At 32.7% G+C, this 26,604-nt stretch overlaps 2 protein-coding genes and 1 long non-coding RNA gene across 5 annotated transcripts in view; 1 reads left to right on the top strand and 2 right to left on the bottom strand.

The window, feature by feature from the left end:
- serpinf2a (serpin peptidase inhibitor, clade F (alpha-2 antiplasmin, pigment epithelium derived factor), member 2a) overlaps positions 1-3,947 on the bottom strand; it is a 13,917-nt gene extending 9,970 nt beyond the window's left edge. The window contains exons 1-3 of one of the 2 annotated variants that reach the window (XM_683705.9): positions 3,297-3,947; positions 1,469-1,540; positions 251-443 (exon numbers count right to left, since the gene is read on the bottom strand). In XM_683705.9, coding sequence (XP_688797.1) covers positions 251-443; positions 1,469-1,525 — 250 coding nt within the window. In that variant the 5' untranslated portion in view covers positions 1,526-1,540; positions 3,297-3,947. Of the gene's footprint in view, positions 1-193; positions 444-1,468; positions 1,541-3,296 lie in introns of both variants that reach the window. The other variant, XM_073935477.1, reaches the window with a different exon arrangement.
- A 3,337-nt stretch (positions 3,948-7,284) lies between these two features.
- LOC141379908 (uncharacterized) lies at positions 7,285-9,174 on the bottom strand. The gene is made up of 3 exons (XR_012396874.1): positions 9,120-9,174; positions 8,879-9,010; positions 7,285-8,535 (listed from the first exon to the last, which is right to left on the bottom strand). It is a non-coding gene; the product is annotated as an uncharacterized lncRNA (long non-coding RNA).
- Positions 9,175-12,480: 3,306 nt separating this feature from the next.
- Positions 12,481-26,604, top strand: part of slc13a5a (solute carrier family 13 member 5a) — a 29,752-nt gene continuing 15,628 nt past the window's right edge. Inside the window, exons 1-7 of one of the 2 annotated variants that reach the window (XM_005161432.5) lie at positions 12,481-12,672; positions 14,095-14,223; positions 17,538-17,674; positions 17,756-17,955; positions 20,704-20,887; positions 20,991-21,113; positions 24,578-24,790. In XM_005161432.5, coding sequence (XP_005161489.1) covers positions 12,565-12,672; positions 14,095-14,223; positions 17,538-17,674; positions 17,756-17,955; positions 20,704-20,887; positions 20,991-21,113; positions 24,578-24,790 — 1,094 coding nt within the window. In that variant the 5' untranslated portion in view covers positions 12,481-12,564. The remainder of the gene's footprint in view (positions 12,673-14,094; positions 14,224-17,537; positions 17,675-17,755; positions 17,956-20,703; positions 20,888-20,990; positions 21,114-24,577; positions 24,791-26,604) is intronic. The other variant, NM_001142566.1, reaches the window with a different exon arrangement.

Here is a 26,604-nt window from a genome sequence, read left to right as displayed (position 1 = left end):
GAAGCCGCTGTTTCACCTGCACCAAATTATGACGTGAATGTGGCACTGAAGTTAAAGGAACCCAAGTTTAAAATTAAACAGCAAGAATATGAGACTCACTTATTACGTATTCGCGAATTAGAACTACCTTTGGTCACTGGTTTTTGCCCAAAGTGTAAACATGAATGAACCTACAACAACAATGTCCACTCACCACTTGCTTATTATATATGTATGCTTTTTCCATTTCTTCGTGTGTGCGTATACTCACCCAAAGCAAGCTCAGCGAGTGCAAGAGAAACACTCAGAGGTGATATGATTATATTTGGTTGTTCAGAGCCAGGCTGGAGTTTTTCTAGAAGCGTCAGTCCCAGTTTAGCCACTGCAGCACCAACTGCTCGCTGAGACTCCAGACCTAAGACATCATTGCATTTCTCTTTAGCATCACCTGTTTCATTTGATGCCTGGAAGGACGGAAGCACCAGAAGTTTTCAAAAAAGAAGACTTTTAAAGGTTTTTTAGAAATGAAACAGTCAACTACAGAGCTTTGCTTACTACCCAGCATCATTCTATGAACCCTGGATAAAGGGGCTTTAGGTTTAAAACTGTACATCGTTTACGCAAGATAGGCTCATTCTGAAAACGTACTCCAATATACATTTCTGGAGATCGCAAATTAGGTAGCCAGAGGAATGTTTGGCTGCATGTCATCTTTAAAATGAATGCTATGAGGTGGTATGACGTCATTCATTTTTTGCACTAGCAGCTGACCGATTACCTCCGTATAGATGGATTTTCTGCTGTTACCAGTTAGTCCAGTGGCTCGCCACATATGTTAGAGGATTTGAGACGCAGAGTGGAGTTGATCGAGATGACAGGGTTTGAGTCCAGTAAAGAATGGTTCCAGAATGCAGGTAAGGCAAAAACAAAAGCCAAAAAATAAAATAAAATAAACAAATAATATAAACATACTAAATAACAGGGTGAGAATGTCATAAAATCTGAAAACATGGTAAATATCAGGCTGCCGCAAGGGCTTCTTTTTTTTTGGATTGCTTTTAAAAACACTTGGGTTCAGGGAAGTTTGTGGGCACTGGTCAATCGGTGCTTTTTAAAACACTATCGGTTGGGTTTAGGAGGGAAGGAGGAGGGTGGGCCAGTCGATCTGTCAAGTCAGTCAGGCAGTCAGTTGACAGTGGCCTCTGGTGGATTTACGCAAGTAGAGCAGGCGTGAATGGAAATTTGAGATTCAAAAAGCATACACAGCTGTCTCTGGTGGATTTGCAAAAACAAAAACTGCAAAAAACATAGCTCCTGTGACATATTTGGCTCTCCCCAGAAATTTATATACTGTAGGGTAGTAATCAAAATGTGCCTGGGTTGCATCTACCTGCAGTTAATATTTAAAAAATGGGTTAAGTGTTGTGAGAAAAGCCCTTATGTAGATGCACAAGATCTGGAAAATCTATATTATCTCAGAGTTTCTTACCAACAGTCCAAAATTAAAGGAAAATGGCAATATAAGCACTAAAAGGTAGTGCTTCATGTTCTTACTGCTGGCCTGAAACACACAAAAACAAAATAATCAATATAAATTTTTACACATAGACAGACTCTTACAAATGAAGGTTTTTATTAGCATTGAGGGTTCTGACATTAGTGAAACTTTCTCATTCCACAAAATGTGCTTTAAAGTGGTAACAAAAATAAAAAAATTATATATATATATATATATATATATATATATATATATATATATATATATATATATATATATATATATATATATTATTTTTTTTATTTTTATTTTTTTGTATGAATCTGAAAAAAATAGTGCTACAAAGAACTGAATGGTTCTTCTATGAAAACCTCTTTTTGGTTCCTTCTGGAACCTTTATTTAAAAAGGATATTTATTTGCAAGGGAGTAATCAGTGGTGTAAAGTACTTAAGTAAATACTAGCTAGTTATTGTGCTTAAATATATTTTTGGCTACTTTTACTAAGTTTACTAAAGATTTTAGCGAATTTAACTGTCTGCTTGATTACATGTTTGAGTGAGTAGGCAGTCCCAATTCATATTAAGTTGCCTTAATTAATTTGTACTTAGATCAAAATCTAAGGCACTTAAGAACACTTGCAAAACACGTTTGGTGCTAGTGAGATGGGATATGAGTAAGGTTAGGGAGAGGATTGCATGTATGGATAGGTTTAAGCCTGGGGTTATGGTCTAAGGTATGGTCAACAGTGTAATTATAAATGTAATGTAAACACACAGGTATTTAATCAAGCACACAGTAGGTACAATGTAAAAAAAAAACATGCATTTACACAATAATTACATTGTAACAACTATTAATTTCAGTGAAGATGAATTAGTTAAGTCCACTTAATAGAAATTATTTTGTATTGTAAGGAATATGTCTTTAATCATGGCTATCAGGTACTCTTTAAGCCTCAGATAATAATTAATAACTGTGGTGGTGATGTGCCATGTATTTTTATAGTTTTTCATTAGAAAGTCATTGTATACGTTATTCAAGAGCAGTTCCAGGAATGGTCAAAGATGAACAAAGGTAAAGTTCCCACCCCCTATAATGCAATGTCACCCCAAAATTACATAAAAAAAAGTTACAATACATAAATAAATGGCAACTGAATGCCACAACCTTTTTCGTGATGTGCGTGTATCAACATTGTGCTAAGGTTTCTACATTGATTTGATAATTCTACATTGATAATTCTTACAAATTAATAGTATTCAGTTGGCATCTGGCTTTTTAGCATGCGCTGCAGCATGAATAATTTGTATTTATTTACTGTGTTTTTTGCATTTTTTTTTCATTTCAGCTTTAGCTTTTTATTATTTATACTTAATTATATTTAGAGATTTAAATACTTTGAATGTTGTTTTTGTTGATTTGTTTTATTAAAAGTTCCACAGACACAACAACATAACACATCGAAAGTGATTTAGGAGAAAGTAAAATGTGATTTTAGCAACTACAGAAATATATATTTTTTGTTGTTGTTGTTGAACAGAAAACATGCTATTAGACATGTGACACAGAGGAAAATGTTTCTTTTTTTTTATTATATTGCCTAAATGGTTTAAGAATAAACAAAATAAATACACAATTTAACATAATTATGTCAACTCAAAAACAAAAAGCACGGTTTAGAAATCTTCTGCCATGTGTGCCTTTACTTCAGGTGATTTATGAATATGAAACCGATTACCTGCAAAATTCAGGCTCTAAATTAAAAACCTTAAAAGAATGATGCAAATAACCAATATATATATCAAAAAATAAACTTACCAAACCAAATTTTGACAAGAAAGTGGAGATAAATAGAGAGAGAGTGAATGATGTAGGTCCAGAACAGACGACTAGAGTACAACTGCGCTGTTAGTTAATGTTTCATCATTGCTTGACTTGTGTCACCATTTAGTTTTAAATGTAAATATAAATATATGTGATCCTGGGTCAAGAAGCCCACCACCAAAACAGAGACTTTTCAGGTTATGTCAGAAATCTAAAAGTGCAACTAATTTGAAAAGAACTTGCAAACAATAATTTTGTAAACATTAAGTAAACAGTTTGTTGAAGGAGGTTGCTTCAAAGGAGATAAAACATCATTGAAAATTAACCATATTTTATTTAGAGGTAAAGGAAATAGCAAAAAGGTTGTTTGTAACACAGAATAATCATCTTTATATCCTAACTAAAAACAATAAAGAATAAAAAAAATCCTTATTAAATTGACATCAAACAAATAACTAACTTTGACAATCTTTTGTGTTAGTAATACCCATTTAAAAACTAGCTATTTACTGTAAGTGCAAAGTTTGCATGATGGTGTTAGAGAATCATCCTATTGCAATTATACTACTGGAATTTAAAATGTTTGCAAGCAGTTTGAAAGGGCTTAAATGGAGTTTATTTGTCCAGTGTACCCTGGCCTGTTCCAACACTCCACCCACGCAAAACCTTGAGTTCAGGTTCCCTCCCCGTTACACTCATTGCCCACTAACTAAACTGATACCAGGCCTCAAGCTGAACAAACTACTTCATGGAGATTCAGTTATCCTTCATTTTTTTATGGTTCTTGTATGCGATCTTAAAATGGTCAATTTGGGATGTGTAAATAATAATGCTTCATTTATTGTGCAAAAATTAAAACAATAGGGTTTGTCCATATTTTATATATGATTATAGTTTATTATAGTTATAGCATATATAGTTTATTTATTTGTTTATTTATTTTTACTAGGATGTGTGCAGGAAACTATAGTTTGTGTATGCAAGTGAGGATGACAAAATAACGTAAACATAAAAAGTAAGTAAAATAGTATATCGTATCTAAACATTCTTCATATAGTGGACTAAGAACCAACAGTGAGTATGGATAATGCTGAATTTAAGGTTTACATGAACCTGCTTGACTGCAGGGACTGTCATTGAGGCCCAAAAAAGTATTGACAGTTGTGTAAATATTGCCATACTGATAGTTGTCTGAATTATTTTTGGTTGATTGTTATCCATTACTTGACTGCATTTCTTAAAGTATCTTTAATATAAATTGCCATATCAATTCTTCTATTTCAAATTTTATTCTGACAGCTTGATTGAATCATTTAAAATAGATATGGCAGAGATTCATCTGAAAGGTACAAATATTCTAAATATATATATATATATATATATATATATATATATATATATATATATATATATATATATATATATATATATATATGTATATATATATATATATATATATATATATATATATATATATATATGCAGTATATACATACATATACATAAAAATATGTAGATGTTGCTTGTGATTGAAAATGTCATAATAGCAACACTAAATGGAACCTGAATGTCTCAAATTCTGGAATGTAAAACGTTTGCTCAAATGTAACTACAAATACATCATGAAAGAGGTCAAAGTAATATTCACCTTACTCTGCAATGCGGAAGTAAGCTCTTGTTCTGTGATTGATTCATTTGCCTATGGGGAAATGACTATAGCATGCCTGGAAGAGCATCCACTGCATAAAACGCGTATGCCAGAGTAACTGGTGGTTCATTTCACTGTGGCAACCCCTGATTAATCAGGGCCTAAGTCAAAACATAGTGAGTACAACAGAAATAACAAACCTCAGAAAATGGCCATACTACTTGCTCCACAAACAAGCATGTTTATGGATATTCAAATATTATATTAAACAAATTGTTTATCTGTTTATATTATTTTATAGTCTGTGCTTATCTCTTCATCTTTTAAAACATAAGAATTTGACTGAATAAATACAGTCTTAATTTCAAAAGGGGCAGTTTTGGTCACTAACATAATAAAATAATAAGATAACAACAAAATTGAAAAAGAGTCATATAAGCAATTAAAAATAATATTGTGCATAACTGTGACAACCATATATGTTATGGAGCGTTCAGCTGCTACATAGCTTTTATGCTTTGCATTTTAAAGAAAAATAATAAATAACAATTTTAAAAAGCATTGCCTACAAGTTTACCTCCCATAAATAAAGGAGGCTGAGAAAAACACAAAATTTAGAGGGAAATACAGATGGCACTTAGAGATTTTTGTATCTGAATTCTTCATATGTCACTTGGACCAAATCCGCAAAGGCTGGTTTTCTCTGCATACAGTGTTCTCAGCTTTCTTTTCTCCGTAAGTCAGCCTGCCTACATCTAATCATTTTTCACCAACGAAAGAATATTTTATTTTATATTTGATTCTTGAACAATGTTTTTATCTCAGTCCCATTACAAATATCATAACTGATAGCAAGCATATATACCATATAACCTATCCAATAATCCAATGGCGGCACTTTGTGTCTGGCTAGAAAAATGTGATTACTGAAAAATGTTGAGATTCATGTTGAACACTATGGGGCGCCACAGCTTAAAAAATAAATCTGCAGAGCAACAACAGATTGTCCATTAACCCATGCAGGTATTTTACGGTCGAGATATGCTTGTAAACATAACATATTACGGCTTATCTTTTCACCTTAATCAGTTAGACCTCTAATATTTTCACCAATAAATAAAAAAATAATAATAATAATTTAACTATTATTTATGTCTTTTGGTGTAGTGTGTCAAAAAAGATGGGTTTACATTTTGCAACTAACTAATATACCAGTAAGAGGTTGAGAACAGCCAGTGCTCCACTCAGAGATCTCACCATCACCACAAATATTTAAGCTGAATCAAATTTGAACTCTTATTCGAAAATATTAAATTGACTTAAATCAGCTTTGTAACTTACAAAATTATATCAGAACATTATTATCTTAGTCTAATAATTACAATTAACTAAAAACATATGTTGTCATGACTAATTGATCATATGATTTTACAGTGGTTCACAGGCATAAATTTTCATTTAGATTTAACTCCAATACTTTGAATTCCAGTATTAGTTTAGTTTTCCATCTTAAGAGTTTAAGAGGATTTCTAACACAACTTTCACTGTTTCTCCAAAATGTAATGTATTAAACATATATTAAAGGCTAATGTTAACATTTAAGGCATAGCTCACGCCAAAAGTATAATGTTCTGACAGAATACTCTGCCTAAAATGATTCCAAACCTTTATTAGTTTCTTTTTTCGGTTGAACACTAAAGAAGATATTTTGAAGAAAGCTGAAAACCGCTAACCATTAACTTCTAAAGGATGAAAAACTAATTCTATGCAAGTCAATGATTACAGGTTTTCATCTTTCTTTTACATTCAACAGAAGAAAGAAACAAACAGGTTTGGAACAAGTGAAGGGACAGTAAATGATGACAGAATTTTCATTTTTGGGGGAACTGTCCCTTTATAAATAAATACTATTTGTGCTTAGTATGTATCATTATAAATTCATGTTAAGTAATATACTTAAGTAAATATGATATATTATTATGTATCATTCGAGTCCAGCACGCTTATTCAAATTATATATTTAAATGAGCTGAATCAACACAATTCTTGAATCCACTTAAATAATAATAATAAAAAACAAAAAAACAAAAAACAAAACAAAACACTAACTTTAACGATTTGTGTTGGGCAATAGAGTAAACAAAAAAAAAGATAGGTGGGGTATTTATTTATATATATATATATATATATATATATATATATATATATATATATATATATATATATATATATATATATATATATATATATATATATATATATATATATATATATATATATATAACCTTAATAAATTTATTGGGAATTTCAAAAGAAATTGGTGTATTTGGTTTTAAACGTAACTTTATTCTTTCATGGGTTATTTACAAGCCCCCTCACAAATATTAATGTGCCACAAACAGGACATTATCTTCACCAACCATTCACATTTTATTAAGGTGTATCCATATAAATTAGTTTTTTAGGAATTGTACTTAACTAAGTAATTTAAAAAATGTGTACTTTTACTTTCCCTTGAGTGCATTTTACTGCAGTATTGGTACTTTTACTGTACTACTTTCCTTCAATCTGCAGTCACTACTTTATTTGTCTTTTGATTTCTGCACATATAGGGTAAATCACAGCATAATGAACTACCTCAAAATATGAGCTATTTCTTATTGAAGCAAACTGCTTGGAAGAATTAAAAGTGTCCAAGAAGATGTTCGATATCTTTACAGGCATTGAGCCAGAGGCTGTTTAGATGCATGTCACTGAGAAGATGACATATGTTCACTGTATGATGACCGAAATGGTCTTAAACGCTAATCAGTCACAGGACATAAACAAGACATCAGATTGATGCCGTACCCCAATGTCATAGGGATGTTGCATTTTGTTTGTAAATAAAAAATTGGGTTGACGTCAGAACCCAACATCCGACCGTTGTCAATGTCCAACCTAAAATCAACCAAATGTCAAAGTCTAATGATGTTACAGCTTGACAATGTGTATACTTTACCACTATGACGTCTATCAGACATTGGATTTTAGTTGCCATACCTGATGATTAAATGGCAGTATCTGACATCAATATGACGTTAGTTTAAGATGTTGGCTCGACATTGGATTTTGGTCACTTAAAAACAGCATATTATCAATCAAATATCAATGTCATCTGACGTCATTATTGGACATCAAAATAACATGGTCCTTAGATGCTGGCTAGATTGAATTTTGGTCACCTGACCTCACAACCTAAATCTAGCCTAATATAACATCTTAAGACCTTGTGTGCCTGTTAAGAAATCACTAAATGCACTACAGAATGTTACTTTCACACATCAGTTGGCGTTTTTGTGTGGAGTTTGCATGTGCTCCCTGCGTTCGCGTGGGTTTCCTCCGGGTGCTCCGTTTTCCCCCACAGTTCAAAGACGTGTTACAGGTGAATTAAATTGTCCGTAGTGTATGAGTGTGTGTGAATGAGTATGTGGATGTTTCTCAGAGATAGGTTGTAGCTGGAAGGGCATCTGCTCCGTAAAAACACGCTGGATAAGTTGGTGGTTCATTCCACTGTGGTGACCCCAGATTTATAACGGGACTAAGCTGAAAAGAAAATGAATAAATGATGAATTAATAATTCAAACAAAAATGTAGTGTTCCTTTGACATCATGGTGTACTTTGTATTGTCTGTTAAACATTTCACAATAGTGCTGTAAAACTATATAACAATAACAAGTCCTTGTTTTTTGTTTTCTTTTCCTCATATGCATTTGTTGATATAGTGGGAAATAAATCAATTAAACCAAAGACGTCCGAGGTCAGTTTGATCACTTTTATTTTCTTTTATTGCAGTTTGGCTGTTTAATAAATAAATCATCCATTAAGTTGGTGATTATTCTGTGTTTTGTGTTTTTTTTTACCACCTAGCAGCAGCAAAAAGTTTACCTGCAACACAAAACCTGTTCCCTGAAGATTTCCCACAGCCCACTGATGACTATAGGAAACCTCATCCTCGCCTCTCACAGAAGACTATTGTCCATCTCTCAGCAGGTCTGCGAGTCTGGCTCCATGCAGTTTCTGTGTAGAGTTTCAGCAGTTACAGGCCCCTGTTTATCTCTGTCATTCAGCATTGTTCAGACAAGAGCACATCTTTGTCTTCCCCTTGCTCTTCCGCATCAGATCTCACCTCCAAGTTCCTTCAGGTTGTGCCAGTCCCTTTTCTTCAAGACTTCTGGGAAAACCTGTGAATATAGTAAAGAAAATGTCAATAATTACCTAAAGAAGCTGCTGTGAGCATAATGATTGTTTGAAATATATTTCACAAGAAAATACTATTTCAGTCTTTCTACCTACTGTGTAATTCTTATAACAAAACAGGACTTTTATTAATATTTTCTCAACATTTCTCTTGACGTTAATTGTAACCAATAATATTATAAAGTGTTGCTGAGAAAACCAGCTCTGATTGAGAGTCTAAACGTGTCTATCCATGAGGCTGTAAAGGCTGAAAATCCCTGGATTAGAGGATAAATGAGGTCTCTAAATCTTTTGGAGCTTAATAAAGCTTTTTGAAGTTAAAGTTGGCAGAGGAACTGGCGGTTCACTCTGCTGTTGCGACCTCTGATAAAGAAGAGACTAAGCCACAGGAGAAAATGAGCTTGGCAGAGGAACTGGCTCTGAAGGAAAAATGCATTTTCAGGCTGATTATTTATCTGATATGTGTTTTGTTTTTTTTGCCTTTTTACAAATTTTTTTCTCAAAGGTCTTTTGAATGCAGGATGTAATGTGAGTAAAGGTATAGATTTTTAGAGACTATATATATATATATATATATATATATATATATATATATATATATATATATAAGGATGACACGATGGTGTCGTAGGTAGCGCTGTCCCCTCACAGCAAGAAGGTTGGTCAGTTGGCATCACTGTTTGGAGTTTGTGTGTTCTCCCAATTTGTGTGGGTTTCCTCCAGGTGCTCCGGTTTCCCTTACAGTCCAAAGACATGCGCTATAGACAAACTGGGTGAGCTAAATTGAGTGTTGGGCTAACGACCCACCTCGTAACAATTAGATGTTACGAAACACCAATATGATGTGGTTAAAATATCAACTTCTATATAAACAGCCCTGGGAGTAAGTGTATATAGCTAAATGTATGGCTAAATCCGACCAGCCTGGTGATTACACATTCCAACAGTAAGAGGAGAGTTTGGAGGTTTAAATATTAGAGTAAAAACACAGTTTTTGCATAAAGTTTTGCGATGCACACAAACCCTATAGCAAAAAGTTTCCTGGCCCACACCATCAGCATTTGCTTGCCGCTGTGAATTATGGTACATGACTGGACCAAGTCTGGCTTCCATACAAGAGGCAAACATGGACCATATGTGGCCCAAGTCTATAAGTCAAGTTAATAACCCATAATTGGGCTTGAACTGGGCCAAATATGTTGGTGTGTCAATGTTTATATATATATATATATATATATATATATATATATATATATATATATATATATATATATATATATATATATATATATATATATATATATATATATATATATATATAAACCCTTGAAGCATTTCGCTTTATGGCTGTGCTTTTTCTTGAAGTGACCTGGTTGACAAATTATTTTCTTTACTCAAAAATAACTTAATAAATGAAATGTATCTTAAAAGTGGTTCAAGATAGGCCAAACTTACGTGGCCCACAGATATATTTAACATCTGGGCCATATACTACATTTGATATCAAGTCTTGAGAGCCGCCTGTAGACGGTGCCACCATGTTTGGCCCACGTGCTGCATGCCAGTGCCTGACGAATGCCTGCTGTGCCAGCTTTATGCCAAATCTGGGCCAGAATTCTTTGCTACCTGGGAAAATTATAGGTGACATGAATTTAAAAGAGGACAAACTGTTGGTGCTGGCACATCTCTGACCAAGTCTTTGAGATGTATCAAAGGTAATGTCAGCGTACCACCAAAAACTACAAACCACATTGAACAGGAGTAACTGTGGACACAAGATGAAGCTGTGGGGATGTCCAAGTGCTAACCTGGATTGTATTCAAAAACAAAATAACCCACATCTTTCCAACTTCACTGTCTTTTTCACATCTGGGAGCGTTCCTAGACTATTGCATGCTCAGAGTGAAGCATGAGGGTGGATCGGTGATGGTTTGTGCTGCAATATCATGGCATCCCCAAACTTGTGCTAGATGGGCACATCACTACCAAGGACTTGCGAACTATTCTGAAGGTAGTGTCGTGTATCAGATTGATATGCACCACACAGCAAATCTGGTGACAGAGTGATTTGATGAACATGAATGTGAAGTTAACTCTCTCATTTCTGGCACAGCCACCAGATCTAAATACTATTGAACTAATAATGGAGGAGTGAGTCAAGAAACATTTTCCTCCAACAGCATAGTGACCTGGCGAGAGGGGTCTGGCTGCAGACCTGGTGCAGTGCAATCTGGGCTGCATCCAATGCTTTTTTAATGGGCTCACCTAACCCCACCCCTAACCCTACTCGTCACAAGCTCCATTTGAGTGCATTGTGTCTGACATTGCATCACTGAGAAATGCAGTCTCAGCTTGCATCATAAAGGTTGCATCCAGATCCTATTGGACCTGGCCGCTATTCTGCTTAAAGAACGACTCATAATCCCTCTAGCCACCATGTATGACTTGCATCTGTCATGCCCAAAACAAATAGATGCTGTATTGGCTGCAAAAGGAGGCCCTCTACCATACTAATGAATTATTGTGGTCTCAAACAAGTTGTTTCAGTTTCATTGTCCAACTCCTTTATATAGTTATCCAGTCAGCAAGTTTGTAAATCAAATTCTGAAGATTCAATATAATTTCTGAATCAAAACATTTGAGAACAAAATAAATAAATAAATAAATAAATAAATAAATAAATAAATAAATAAATAAATAAATAAATAAATAAATGTCAGCCACATTTTCAAATACAGTAGCTTAAACATTAAAGATAAGATTCAAGGGAGGGATGACTTTTTGGACAATGGTTATACCACCATTCATCTTTTATTCAACTTTATGTTTATAACATATTTATACACTAAAAGTAAGTTATATGACATATTTTAAAAACTCAGTTGACTTCAAGCTTAACTTTTTTTTAAGCTATACTAGAAAAAAACAAATAAAACCTTGGTACCCACAAATTAACCTTTGCTTTTTAATGTTAACCATGGCTTTGTATAGGAAAAAATAAGTAAGCAAAAACAACAAGCAACATAGTACACTTTTATTAAAGCAAAAACTTTAGTAAGAGTTGAAATTGGGTAAAGTCATTGAGTAATTCACATGTCATGTAAATTCTTTTTTTTTCCCAAATACATCCAGTGACAAGTCAGGTGTGTGATGAAATGAATGGGTTAATGTTTTTGTCCTTGTTGAAAATGTGAATGAAGTGGTACAAATCTGGCACGCGCTTAATTATGCGCCTAGTGTGTGTGTGCGTGCGTGTGAGAAAGAAAAAGACAGACAGAGAGTGAGCCCATGCACTGTCCAGAGATCAGCGCACAGAAGTTTTGCGCAGTTTCTCACCGTTTGGACATTTCATTGTAAAGTTATCCAAAGCCGAAATGATGGCTTCACGTGCACTCAAACTAGTATGGAAGATGAAAAATACATTGATTCTTTTTTGCACTCCATTTCTTCTGCTTCCTTTGCCACTTGTCATTGGATCAAAGGTAAGGCTAATTTTATGAAGCATGTAAAATGTTCTAAATAGGCAGTGATGTGCTTAACTGAACAGCTGAAGCTCCATATAAATACTTTTTACGAGTGCTGTTTCGTTCAAACAGGCCAGTCTAGTGTAAAACATGTGTGAAGACAGAGTGTATTTCTACACATCTTTCGGGGTTCATTCTGCCGGTTTTCTCTGTATTTTAGCAAGCAAGAATGTGTTCAAGACCATGCGTGACACTGGGGCGACACATTCCTTCCACAAACTCACAATGCCCTATTTTTGTCTTAACCCTTTAGTGTCGCGAGGATTTTTGGTTTTGGGGATACGATACAATGATAATAAAAAAAATCTAAGTGTTTGTAGAAAGAAAATAATCGACCACCCTCATTCGGTAACTTAGTAAACTTGATTTGTTTTGTCTGTTTGTTTGTTTATTAATTTATTTCTAAGTCTCTCGATTTAATTAAACTCATGAATAAGTTCTCATTTGTTGCGGCAGCGGGCAGGTGCCGGTCTTCTTGATGTGTCAAAATCATAAATCCTCCTCTAAGTAGCAACGTTGCATAATTCAAAGCAAGATAACAAAAACGTGTAAAGCACTTTATAGCTTTATTTTGACAAATGTCTGATTGTCGTGCCATGTTTTATGCTGTGCTTTCTGATTCTGTGTGACGAAAGGGGAACTTTGCTCCTCAGGTGCATCTTAAGTGGAAACATTTAAATGCAGAAAACAAAACAAGACAGTTATACATTACAATTGTGTTTAACCAGGTTACAAACTAAATTAACAACTGAATGGTTCATTTATTTAACAAGTTAGCACACCATTTAAAAAAGAAAATTTACTAAGTTTTTTTACGTTTAAACATTTCTAACTTTTGTCTGCTTAATTGTTTTCTGAAATTGTGTTAAATGTTACATTAAAATGAAATTCAAGTTAGCAAGATTTATTTGTAATAAAAAACTGGGTCCCACTTTATATTAAGTGGCCTTAACTAATATGTACTTACATAGGAATTAATAGTTTGTTACAATGTACTTATTATGTAAATACATGTATTTACTATGTACTTATGTCTGATTAAATACATGTATGTAAATACATCTGTAATTAACTTTTGTAATTACATTTTTAAATACACTGTTGACCACCCCTTACACCTTAACCTACCCTTAAACCTACCCATGCCACCAAACCTGCCCATAACCCAACCTTTATTCCAACTCAAAAGCACCACAAGTGTTCTCAAATACATTATAAACACAGTAAGTACATTGTATTTATTTTTTGATGTAAGTACATAGTAGTTAGGGACACCTAATATAAAGTGGGACCAAAACTGTAACACTGAATTCTCAGTATTTTCATCTAACTAAAGATGCACTGTAGGCCTATATTCTTGTGAGGTGTTTTTGTCTGCAGGAGGCTGGATGTGCATATGTTGTGGTACTGATGGCAGTTTACTGGTGTACAGAGGTGCTGCCGCTGGCTGTCACTGCTCTCCTGCCCGCTGTGCTCTTTCCCCTCTTCAGAATCATGGAGTCCAAAGACGTACGTTTCAGGTCACATAGAAAAGTCATATTGTATATGTTTAACTTAAGCAGTGTCTTTTGCTTTAAAATATAACTTTCTTTTTAAATAGACTCATTTTACCTCAATAACTGAAAGTCTCCACTTTTTAAAAGTTTACTCTAAATAATGTATGTTAATTTATATATTTACACTGTAAAAATATCTGTTAATTAGCAGTTTTCTGTATTTTGTGATTCATGTTTTAATTTAAATTTTTTTTTAATTGCATTATAGGACCTTGATCTTTTTACCAACAACTTTAATCCTTAATTGCCAAGATTTGAAAAGTGACTTTTATTAACGCTTTTATATAGTTTAAATTGATATATTATCTCAGTTGGTGTTGTACTGTATATTATGGTACATAAACCTTGTAAACCAGTAAAACCAGTAGTAAACAAGTGCCAGTACATTTTCTGTTACTTTACTTATAGACTTATGACTCTATATATTATTTCTTGCATATGTTAATTCAGAATACTAGAATGTCAATAAAAGTCATTTTTGTAACTAAAGAGTTGACTATTCAACATCAAAAGCCAACAGAGCAGATATCAACATCCCAAAATGCGATTTACATCTGTAAATAAACGGAAAACACTTGTGAATCACAAAACAGGGAAACCACTGGTTAACAGATATGTTTACAGTATATAGTGTTGCAGTGTTTCATTATATGTGACTTAAGACAAAGACTTTTCAAAATAAAAAATAAGGGGGGGGGGGGGGGGTAACTTTACAAATAGTACATACTTATATTTTTTAGCTAAAATACAAACTCAAAAAAATGTGCCCTCTAAAATGTGCAATTAAGCTAAAATCTTTAAGGTGCTAATTGGGACTTTATATGTAATTATAACTATAATTATTAAGGTCCAGAGATAAGGTAACAGTGTAAAAAACAATTGATTTAGGTTTTTGAAAGATAAAAATATTGCCTGTTAACATAAATTCTTCTGCTTTGAAAAGCTTGAAGTGGCAGGTGACAGATGGCACACTTATAGTAAACAGAATAATATTGTCCACTGATGTGGATGCCAATATAGTTATCTTTATGGTTGTTGTTCTTTGTGTAAAGGGGCATTTAGGGTTGCTTTCTTTTCCGGTTTTATATGGGTTTTAAAACAACTTATCTATCAGCACAGTCTTATGCTGGATCTACACTTGTCCTCCTTTCACATTTGTAGCTTATCAGCTCTAATATTATCAGCTTTGTATAGTAGTGTAAAATAATACAACCCAAATTCCAGAAATGTTGGAGTGCTTTGTAACTAAATTAAGAATTTATGATTCATTAATTCTCTTTAAATTGCAAAAGTTCAAAGGAAATGATCACACTTTATTTTACAGTACAATTATCGCTATTAACTAGTTAGGTTACTTATTAGCAAGGTAGTTGGGTTTAGGTTTTAGGACTACACTTGTAGAATAAAATCATACTTTAAAAGTAAGAATAAACAGCTGACGTTTTAATAATAAGCAGGTAACAAGTAGGGCCAGACAGAATCTGCAGAGATTTTTTGCAATTTCTGCAGAGATTTTTTTTTAAAAATCTGTGGATTTCTGTGGAATTATTTTGCGAGTATCATAACTAAAACCTTAATATGTGAAATAAAAAAAAATAATATCCTTTTAACTTTTATTTAATGTTTAAAATGCAAATACAATTAGATTCACTTTATTTGGTAAACAAAGCAAGTCTCTCATATAATAGATCTACTAAACGACAGAAAATATTACTTTACAAACATAAATCTGATGAACATTTCACATTAGTCAATAATATTACTGTAATAATTAAAAATCTGAATAAATATAGATTTACACACATTTACTCAAGTAAAAACAAAATTAATGATGGGCTAAAAATCTGCACGCACAGATTCTGTGTGGGCCTCGAATAAGCCAGTAGTTAGTGGGAAATGATTCTTAAACTATAGTGTCAGCAAACCTGTTCACATCATGTATCAGGAAAATGTTTACATCAACTTTTCTTTTAATTGCAGTGTTTAATTGTTTGGGAGCTGAGGATACTATTTTTTTTTTTTTTAAGTTTTAAGACTTCAGCTGTCTGATTTTGAAGGTTCAATATTTTATAGTCAAGACATTAATCTCATAACATCTATTGAAATGGTAATTTTTATGCAATGTAAATGCACATACAGCTGTTTGGGGGAGGGGGGTGGGGGGCTTAAAAATTTGCCTTAATAGAGAAAAAAAAAACTTTTTTTCTGTATTGGACCCTTTTTTTTAAATTTGATTTGGTTCTTAATGGAAAAAAAAATACTGTCTCACATCCTGTCACCTCTTCGGTTTGAGATTATTGTTCTGTTTTTATCCTATAGTTCACCCAAAAATTAAAACTGCCCCTATAGTTTGCTCACCCTCAAGCCATCCCTCTGTATAAATTCAAGTTTTTTTCTGCCAAACAAACACTGTCAGACTAGTTTTAAAATGTATCCATGGTTACATTCAGGTGGTAATTTCTAGAAAACCAACAAAGATTTAAGGGAAAAGTTTACTCAAAAATAAAATTTACCTTTTAACTTGACTTTTTCTTTCAAACAAACACAGTAGTTTTACATTTTATCCTGGCTCTCCCAAGCTGGGTAAATGTGTTGTATACTGACTTTTATTCTGAATCTTTCAAAAGCAAAGAAATTATCACTTTAAATTATAATCTCCACTCAGCCAAATGGACCTCATGCACGACTGAAGTACGATGAATGATGCATGCCATAAGATGGATAGCAACATGTACATGATCCCCCAATGATGGTTGGGGTTGGGGGTGGGGATAGGTGCCACACCTTCTCTTTAAAATCATACAATTTCATATGACTGAACTCGTACGAATGCATACAAATTAGTCACTAAACTGGCAAAACGTAAAATACCTACGTTTACTCGTGAGATCAGGCTGGTATAAACACAGTTGCATTACAAAAACACATCATTTCCTTTTAAAAGACATTTGCTAACCCCTTGGTGGTGTATGGGTTACTTTAAGATAGATTTATTTACGTTTGGAAGCTTCAAAATAAAAGCCACTAAACAACATCATTATACAGCATGGAAGAACCAGGCTAAAATGTTGACTGTGTTTGTCTGACAGAAAAAAAGTCATATACACAAAGAATGAATTGGCGGTAAGTTATGGGGTAAATTAAATTTTTGAGTGAACTATTCCCTTAAATCTTTGTTGGTTAGAAATGGCCACCAGAATATGCTCAAGTATATCCCAAAACAACTAAAACATCTGATTTATCCTGTGTACTGTATATTATGTACAGGTATGTATGCAGTACCTTAAGGACACTAACATGCTGTTTCTGGGTGGCCTGATGGTGGCCGTGGCTGTCGAACACTGGAATCTGCACAAGCGGATCGCCCTGCGGGTGCTGCTCCTTGTGGGGGTTCGACCAGCTCTGTAAGCATTTAAGAATTCATTAAGAAGCTTCTTGAACAGCATTTATACTGTTTGACTAAGAGCTCTTTTGCGATACTGCAGGTTAATGTTGGGCTTCATGGGTGTAACAGCTTTCCTCTCCATGTGGATCAGTAACACGGCCACAACAGCCATGATGGTGCCCATCGTTCAGGCAGTTCTCGAGCAGCTCAACAACACAGCACAACAAGAACAAAGCTCCATACCTGAGACCGAGGAAAAGAGCACTGAGAAACAGCCTGAGAGCCCGGGTGAGGAAAAAGGTCTGATGGAAGATTTCACTCATTAGATATAGAGTAGTCTTAATATGTGCATGTGTAAGTAAATAGTGAAGATTGTATGCACATTTATTAGTGTTTCTAACAGGTGAAACTATGATTTTTTCCCTCATACTTTTCAAGTATTTTTAATTTTTGTAATTTAATTACATAGTTTTACTTAATTTTAGTTTTGATCATTTAGATTTTGACTATTTTAAGATATATATATATGGGCGAGGCAGTGGCGCAGTAGGTAGTGCTGTCGCCTCAGCAAGAAGGTCGCTGGGTCGCTGGTTCGAACCTCGGCTAAGTTGGCGTTTCTGTGTGGAGTTTGCATGTTCTCCCTGCCTTCGTGTGGGTTTCCTCCGGGTGCTTCGGTTTCCCCCACAGTCCAAAGACATGCGGTACATGTGAATTGGGTAGGCTAAATTGTCCGTAGTGTATGAGTGTGTGTGTGAATGTGTGGATGTTTCCCAGAGATGGGTTGCAGCTGGATAAGTTGGCGGTTTATTCCGCTGTGGCGACCCTGGTTTAATAAAGGGACTAAGCCGACAAGAAAATGAATGAATATATATATATATATATATATATATATATATATATATATATATGTGTGTGTGTGTGTGTGTGTGTATATATATATATATATATATATATATTTATATACACACACACACACACACACACACACACATATATATATATATATAGTTGCAGTTAGAATTATTAGTCCCCCCTTAGATTTTTTTTTCTTTTTTTATATATATCGCAAATTATGTTTAACAGGGCAAGGACATCTTCAAAGTATGTCTGATAACATTTTTTTCTTCTGGAGAAAGTCTTATTTGTTTTATTTCGGCTAGATTAAAAGAAGTTATTAATTTTTTAAACACTAATTTAAGATCAAAATTATTAGCCCCTTTAAGCTATTTTTTCCCCCCGATAGTCTACAGAACAAACCATCGTTATACAATACCTTGCCTAATTACCTTAACCTGCCTATTAGCCCAATTAACCTAGTTAAGCCTTTAAATGTCACTTTAAGCTGTATAGAAGTGTCTTGAAAAATATCTAGTCAAATATTACTTACTGTCATCATGGCAAAGATAAAATTAATCAGTTATTTGAAATGAGTTATTAAAACTATTATGTTTAGAAATGTGCTGAAAAAATCTGCTCTCCGTTAAACAGAATTTGGGGAAAAAATAAGCAGTGGGTCTCATAATTCAGGGGGCTTCAACTGTATATTTTTATTCATTGTTCTTTATTTTTACCAAATAAATTAAGGGTAATTTTTCTAGGTGTGTAATAACTTTTTAGCCTTTTTATAAGCACAGTTCATTTCTGTTAAAACCTATTTTAATTAATATTTTTTTCCTACTCATGTTTATAATTTTATTTCAGTTTTATTTATCATTTCTTATTTAATTCTATGTCTTTTTTTAGAGTTAGTTATTGTTTAGTTCTGAAATTGTTACTTTTAATACGTTTTTCATGACTTTATTTATTAATTTAGTAAATAATTTATTTATTGATTAGTTAATATTTTAGGGCTGCCAAAGTACAAATCTTTAATCTCATGACATTTATCAACATGGTCTAGTGCAGGGGTGCTTAACCCTGTTCCTGGATATCTACCTTTCAGCAGATTTCAGTTGCAACCCATATCATACACACCTGCCTGTAATTATCAAGTGCAGTTCAGGTAGTAATGGGCTATATGCACACAGAATTTTAATTTTCTGTCACGCAATAATGTTAAAGTATGTTTTAAAACTATTTCTAAACTATTTGTCACAGAAAGCTGATGTAGATTGTGTTGTGTTATGAATGGGTTATATGCACAGAAGTGTTGTTCAGCCACTCAAATCTTCCAGCGATAGATTGATGTGACTATTTTCAGTTTCAAAAAGGACCTTTTACATTTAATTTAAATACAAAACACAAGTAAATAGCACTATTGATTTTATATTCACATCATATTGGTTCATTTTTGAACAATGACGACCTGTGACGCGCTCTCTATAGCGTTTACCATGCTACTCTGAATATTCGTTCCGAAACAGCATGCAAGTATGGCTTAGTAATAAGTGTAATTCCTGTGCCAAGCACTAGTTGCTTTAGCTCAACACATAAAAAGAGGGTTCTGCTGTCATCTTTAAGGTGAGCGCACTCATGTTTCAGGAGGCTTGGCTTTGGACAGAGGAGGGACTGTGGTTCAGAGATTTATGCTAACCGGTTAGCATTGTGGCAGATCACCTACAGCACCTTTAAGGCTATTTAACTGAATATATTGTAATTGCATTACAACATCCATGCTGTAAAAGGAACCTTATGAAATTTAAAATAGTCACATTAAGCTTTCACCAGAAGTTTATCATTGGCTTTAAAACTCTAGCTGGGCATAGAGGCCACTAACTGGTTCATGTGTGTTTTATCAGGGTTGGAGCTGAACTCTGTATGAAGGTAGATCCCCAGGAAAAGAGTTGAGCAGACCTGTTCCAGTGTAATTCCTGTCTAATAACACTTGCATTTGTTACGCAGAAGAGTTGTAAAGCTTTAAAATTAAAATAAAAACAAATAGATCCATGTGCCAACCAACTAAAATGAAAAACTTGAAATAAATTGTGCCTATTTTATTTATTTTTTATTTTCCTTTATTTTTCTTTCAGTCAGTGAAAATGATTTGATTTGTTTTTTTATTAATAGAGCCTAAAACAACCTAGAGTATGTATATTATATTGTACACAGTGGTACTGAATGGCGACAACTTCTCAATGGAGTCAGACCCTGAAGAACATTCACGAGAAGCAGAGGAAAGGCTGAAGATGTCTAAAGGCCTGACCCTGTGCGTGTGTTATGCCGCCAGCATCGGCGGCACAGCCACACTCACAGGCACTGGACCAAACCTCGTTCTTATGGGACAGATGAGCCAGTAGGTACCTTGCAGTTTTTTTATCTTAACGACACCATATTACAGTCCAACCTTGTGCTTATCAACTATTAGCATTTTAAATCAACATTTGCTTGTCCTACAGACTGTTCCCGGACAACCCTGACATCATTAACTTTGCGTCATGGTTTGGATTTGCCTTTCCAAACATGATCATCATGCTCACGCTGGCCTGGCTGTGGCTACAGATCGTGTTTCTGGGAATAAAGTGAGCTTGCATTCATTCACTCTCAACAGCCTCATATGCATGATCATTTCTGGTATGAAAATGAAAAATGAAAATGGGATCAGTAAGATTTTAAAATGCTTTTAAATAAAGCCTTTTCTGCTCTCCAGGGCATTTGTTTGATCCTAAATACAGTAAAAAATAAATGAATTAATAAATAGACAAATAATAATTAACATTATTACGAATTAAATAAAAGTTTTTTTTAGTGAATAGAGTTTAACATTTAATTGAAACAAGCTGAATTTTCGATATCAATACTCACAGTCTTTAGTGTTACAAGATTCTTTAGATTCTTTATTATAATAAACTGATTTGCTGTTATGATAAATTACTATTGGTACTCAATCCATCACTAAAAAGCGATTAGTTACTTAAAAAACCTAGTAAACCTGTTGCCTTTAAAGCGACTAGTTGACTTTACTTTAATCAGGTGAGTAAACATGTAACTTGGAACTGTTTAGTTGCCTTAAATTAATTTTATAATTTTTATATATTATTTTTTAATTAAGCGCATAGTTCAATTACTTAATCATTTTAAGCCAACAGGTTTACTCACTCAACTAATTTATTTTACAGTGTTACTAATGATCCTTATATTTATAATTATCAGTTATATATTTATGATTATCAGTTAAATATATATTTTTCCTGCTTCATATTTTGGTGAAAACTATTTTCCACTATATATATATATATATATATATATTTCCCAAATTATGTTCAGCATGTCTGATAATATTTTTCTTCAAGAAAAAGTCATGTTTGTTTTATTTCAGCTAGGATAAAAGCAGTTTTTAATTTTTTAAACACCATTTTAAGGTCAAAATTATTAGCCCCTTTAAGCTATTTTTTTCATTAGTCTACAGAACAAACCGTTGTTATACAATAACTTGCCAAAATAACCCTAACCTGCCTAATTAACCTAGTTAAACCTTTACCTGTTAAGTTGTATAAAGGTTTCTTGAAAAATATCTAATAAAATATTATTAACTGTCATCATGGCAAAAATATAATTAACAATTTATTAGAGATGAATTATTAAAACTATTATGTTTAGAAATGTGTTGAAATAATCTTCTCTCTGTTAAACAGAAATTGGTACCAGTTTATATAGGACATGATTTTTACCATGGGAAACCAAAATGTACCTTTGGTATTTAAAACCTGCAGATAGAGTATTGTACCTTTATCAATGGTACAAATCTAATCCATGAAGCTACTTCCACAGTGACAAGAAACTTTGTACCTTAAGTGTCAAAAATGCTTACCAAAAATTTATTTAAAATGCCTTAAATGTTTAGTTTACAATACCTATAGTTTTATGTTTTACCAGTTGTTTAGTAATATTGTATTATATAACTTAAAAAGGAATGTTTATAAGCTGCTTTAAACATATTTAAATGATGATTCTTGTATTAATATGGAAATTACAGTTGAAGTCAGAATTATGAGCCCCCTTAAATTATTAGACTGCTTGTTTATTTTTTCCCCAATTTATGTTTACTGAAGAGACGATTTTTTCAACACATTTCTAAACATAATAATTTTAATAACTAATTTCTAATAACTGATTTATTTTATCTTTACCATGATGACTGTAAATAATATTTGACTAGATGATTTTCAAGACACTTCTATACAGCTTAAAGTGACATTTAAAGGCTTAACTAGGTTTAGGTTAACTAGGCAGGTTAGGGGAATTTAGGCAAGTTATTGCATAACAGTGGTTTGTTCTGTAGATTATCGAAAAGAAAATATAGCTTAAAGGGGCTAACAGTTTTGTCCCTAAAATGGTTCATACAAAATTTAAAACAAATAAGACTTCCTCCAGAAGAAAAAATATTATCAGACATATTGTGAAAGTTTCCTTGCTCTGTTAAACATCATTTGGAAAATATTTAAAAAAGAAGAAAAAAATTGAAGGGGGCTAATAATTCTGACTTCAACTGTGTTTATAAAATCATTTTGCCTTTCCAGTAATATTTATTTTCATAGATATTGTAATAAAGGAGTTGTCCAACACTTTTGTACCTTTTATTTGAGAACAATTGTGTATCTTCATTTCAGTTGTACCAGAAAAGGCACAGAACAGTATCATACGAGGTCTTATCTGTATCATATAAGGTCAAATTTCTCAGTTTCTCAAGGAACATTATTTGAACCACTGTGTACCTTTTTTTTTCTCTGAGAGTGTACATAATGCATCAAAATGTTTATATTTTAACTCTTGAACAATTTAGTATGTCCTTGATAAATAAATCTTATTTATTTGAACTTTTCAATGGTGCAGTATCAGAGATTCCATGAACAGCTTAACAGTTTTCAGCATTGATAATATTAATAAATGATGATAAATAAACAGTAATAAATGTTTTTTTTTCTGACTAATTAAGTGACACTTAAGACTGACGTAATGATTCTGTTAATATCAGACAAATAAATATATTTTGAGACTACATTCAATATGTAAACATCTATTTCAGATTGTAATACATTTGAAGAGTTTAGATGCAAAAACCTCTATATGCCATTTAATATTTTCTTCTAAAATTAACATTTTTCTCTTTCTCCTGTGTGTGGACTTAGTAATTTTATGTTTATAGTGACAACTAGGTTCTTTTCATTGCCTTTAAAGGTAAATAACTGAACATAAACATAGGAGACTAAGAGAAATACTCATTTAAGGAGGATATTTCAGATGACATTTAGAGGTTTTTGCATTTCTTCAAATGTATTACAATCTGAAATAGACGTTTACATATTGAATGTAGTCTCAAAACTAATGTATTTGTCTGATATAAACGCACTCATTACTCTAGTCTTAAGTGTCACTTAATTATTTTAAAATTTTTAAATGTTACAGTTTTTACTGAAATTTTGATCAAACATTTAAACATGAAAAAAAAAACGTATGAAACTGTTTAATTCTCACTCACTCTTTCAATATTCTAAGGCTTGGTCCTTGATTTATCAGGGGTTGCCACAGTGGAATGAACCGCCAATTAAAAAGTTTTTTTTTATTAAATAAAAAAAACTATTTAAAAATGCTTTGCTTTAAACTATAAATGAAGGATTTTTTTAATAGAATAAATATAATTAAAAACATTTTTCACATTTTATCTTGTATTTTATTTGTAGTTTTTTATTGTTTCTTTACAAACGTCCTATTTTTACTGTTTTTTGAGCAAAGAAATGCAGCTTGGTGAGCAGTAGGCATCTTGTAAAACATGCAGTGGTCCACAAAATTCATTAATGCTCAAATGTAATGTTTTTACAAACTAAAGTGAATTGAAAACAAATAAGTTGTCCCAAAAAATCTCAAGAATTGTGTTGTTTCCACTAATTTTAAATATTTTGAACAGGCAGCAAACATTTGAGCATAATGCTCGCAAACACTTTTGACTTCTAGTGTATTATGCTTATGCCATTATGTGATTTAACAGCTTTAAAAAGACATGGGGCTGTGGGACGGTGAAGACGGAGAAGGAGATCGCGGCCTATAATGTGATTAAAGAGGAGCACCGCAGTCTCGGCCCTATGACCTTTGGGGAGCTGAGTGTCCTTGCCCTCTTCATCCTCCTGGTGGTGCTTTGGTTCACTCGTGATCCAGGCTTCGTGGACGGCTGGGCGACACGCTTCTTCAATGCTGACAAAGAGTAAGAATGAAAACACTCACATTAGTAAGATGCAGAGACTCTTTTAGTAGTGTTTACTGCAATGATGTAAGGCAAGCTTCATTATTGTTTCTACTGTTGGTGTTGTAATGTGGATATCAAAGATGGTTTGTTGGTGCTTGTTGAGGAAAGGTTTGCTAATTCTTTGTTGGCCATTCTTACAATCTGACAGATGATGAAACACTAATTCTTAAAGAAGTTAATAATAAGATGCTAAAAAAGTAATTTAGAACACCATAAAATGGAACCATCCATAACAGTATGCAGAATTTTAAAAAAGAATTAATAATTTGTACGTTGAATTATACACTTAAAATACTAACAACTGTAAATAAAGCATACATTAGTTGAATAAATGCAATTTAATCTTTTTTACTTAAAGAAATTTACTTTTGATCCTACATTTTATTAGCAGATCTAAAATTGAAATTATTCCTGCCATTTTTGTCAGTGTGATTAGCCAAAAGCAAATAAAAAAAATTAAAGTGAATGAAAAGATGGATGGATGGATGGATGAATGGATGGATAAATGAGGTCAATGCTAAAATCTAGAGGTTGAGCACCATCATGGTAACAGAGATCTATTTAAAATCAGGCAAAAAACAAAAGCTATTTTACATAAATATTAACAAAACATTTGACATGTCACACAGTGAGCTTTGGAAAGTTTTTTCCTCACTGTAAACTATAATTAGACTAATTTTTCAATTTCAAAAACTATAAATGTCAGAGTATTTAAACATAATTTTTAATAGTATTTATTTATTTATTTTTATTATTTTTTTTTTTTACCATAAATTAAAAAAAAATGTTTGCCATTACGATCTCAGCAACACTTCACAACAAGGTATCATTACTTAACAAGATAAAACACATTATATAAAGCTTTTTATTTTAAATTAAAAAAATCAACCTTTGAATTTAATAATGTATTTGTAAATAATATTTAATAAAACAAACTAATATGAATAGCAAGCAAGAGCTGTAAATCAATAAACACTAACCCTGTTTGTTAGGGTTTGGGTTAAGGTGCACTCTCAGACAAAATGGTACAAACCCTTTTTACTGAGGCAGGACCTTTTTATGGAACAGAATTGTACCTTAAGACAAAGAAACTAATTTTTACCATTGCAGTTTGTACCTTTAAGGACATGATTTCTACCATGGGAAACCAAAATGTACCTTTGGTTTTTAAAGCATGCAGATACAATATTGTACCTTTATCAAAGATACAAATCTAATCCATGAGGGTACCCCCACAGTGACAAGACACTTTGTACCTTAACAGTGTCAAATGTGTTCCTTCAAGAACTATTTAAAGACCTTTTGCTATATTCAAAATGTGTTGATTAATTTTTAGTTAGTATAAAACATCAGATACATTTAAAAACAAATTTCTTTTTTCCATTGACAATAATGGATAAAACATACTTTAACATCAATCAAAAGATCTAACACTTTTCACAAAAACATTACAGAAATACATTCTCCCATGTACAATATTAAACATTTATTTCCTCCAATTTTCACACAACACCTTTGTAGTCACCTAAAAGTTCATTTAATTTACTTAATTTTAAAATAGAAATAGAATTATGCAAAAGTATTGTAACCAGATATGCACAGTGTTTGATTACTTTTACAATACTAAAATGTCAGCATGAACACTTTGCATATGCAGAACTTTTGCCAGCTTATATGTGTAGTGGAAAGCAAACACCAAAAGGTGTGGATATCAATAATGAAATAACGATAGTTTTGTTTTATCTGTTGTTTTGTATTACATAATTTAATAA

The sequence above is a fragment of the Danio rerio genome, chromosome 21 (genome assembly GCF_049306965.1).
Source record: "Danio rerio strain Tuebingen ecotype United States chromosome 21, GRCz12tu, whole genome shotgun sequence".
Taxonomy (NCBI): domain Eukaryota; kingdom Metazoa; phylum Chordata; class Actinopteri; order Cypriniformes; family Danionidae; genus Danio; species Danio rerio.
This window is presented reverse-complemented; position numbering and strand designations above follow the sequence as displayed.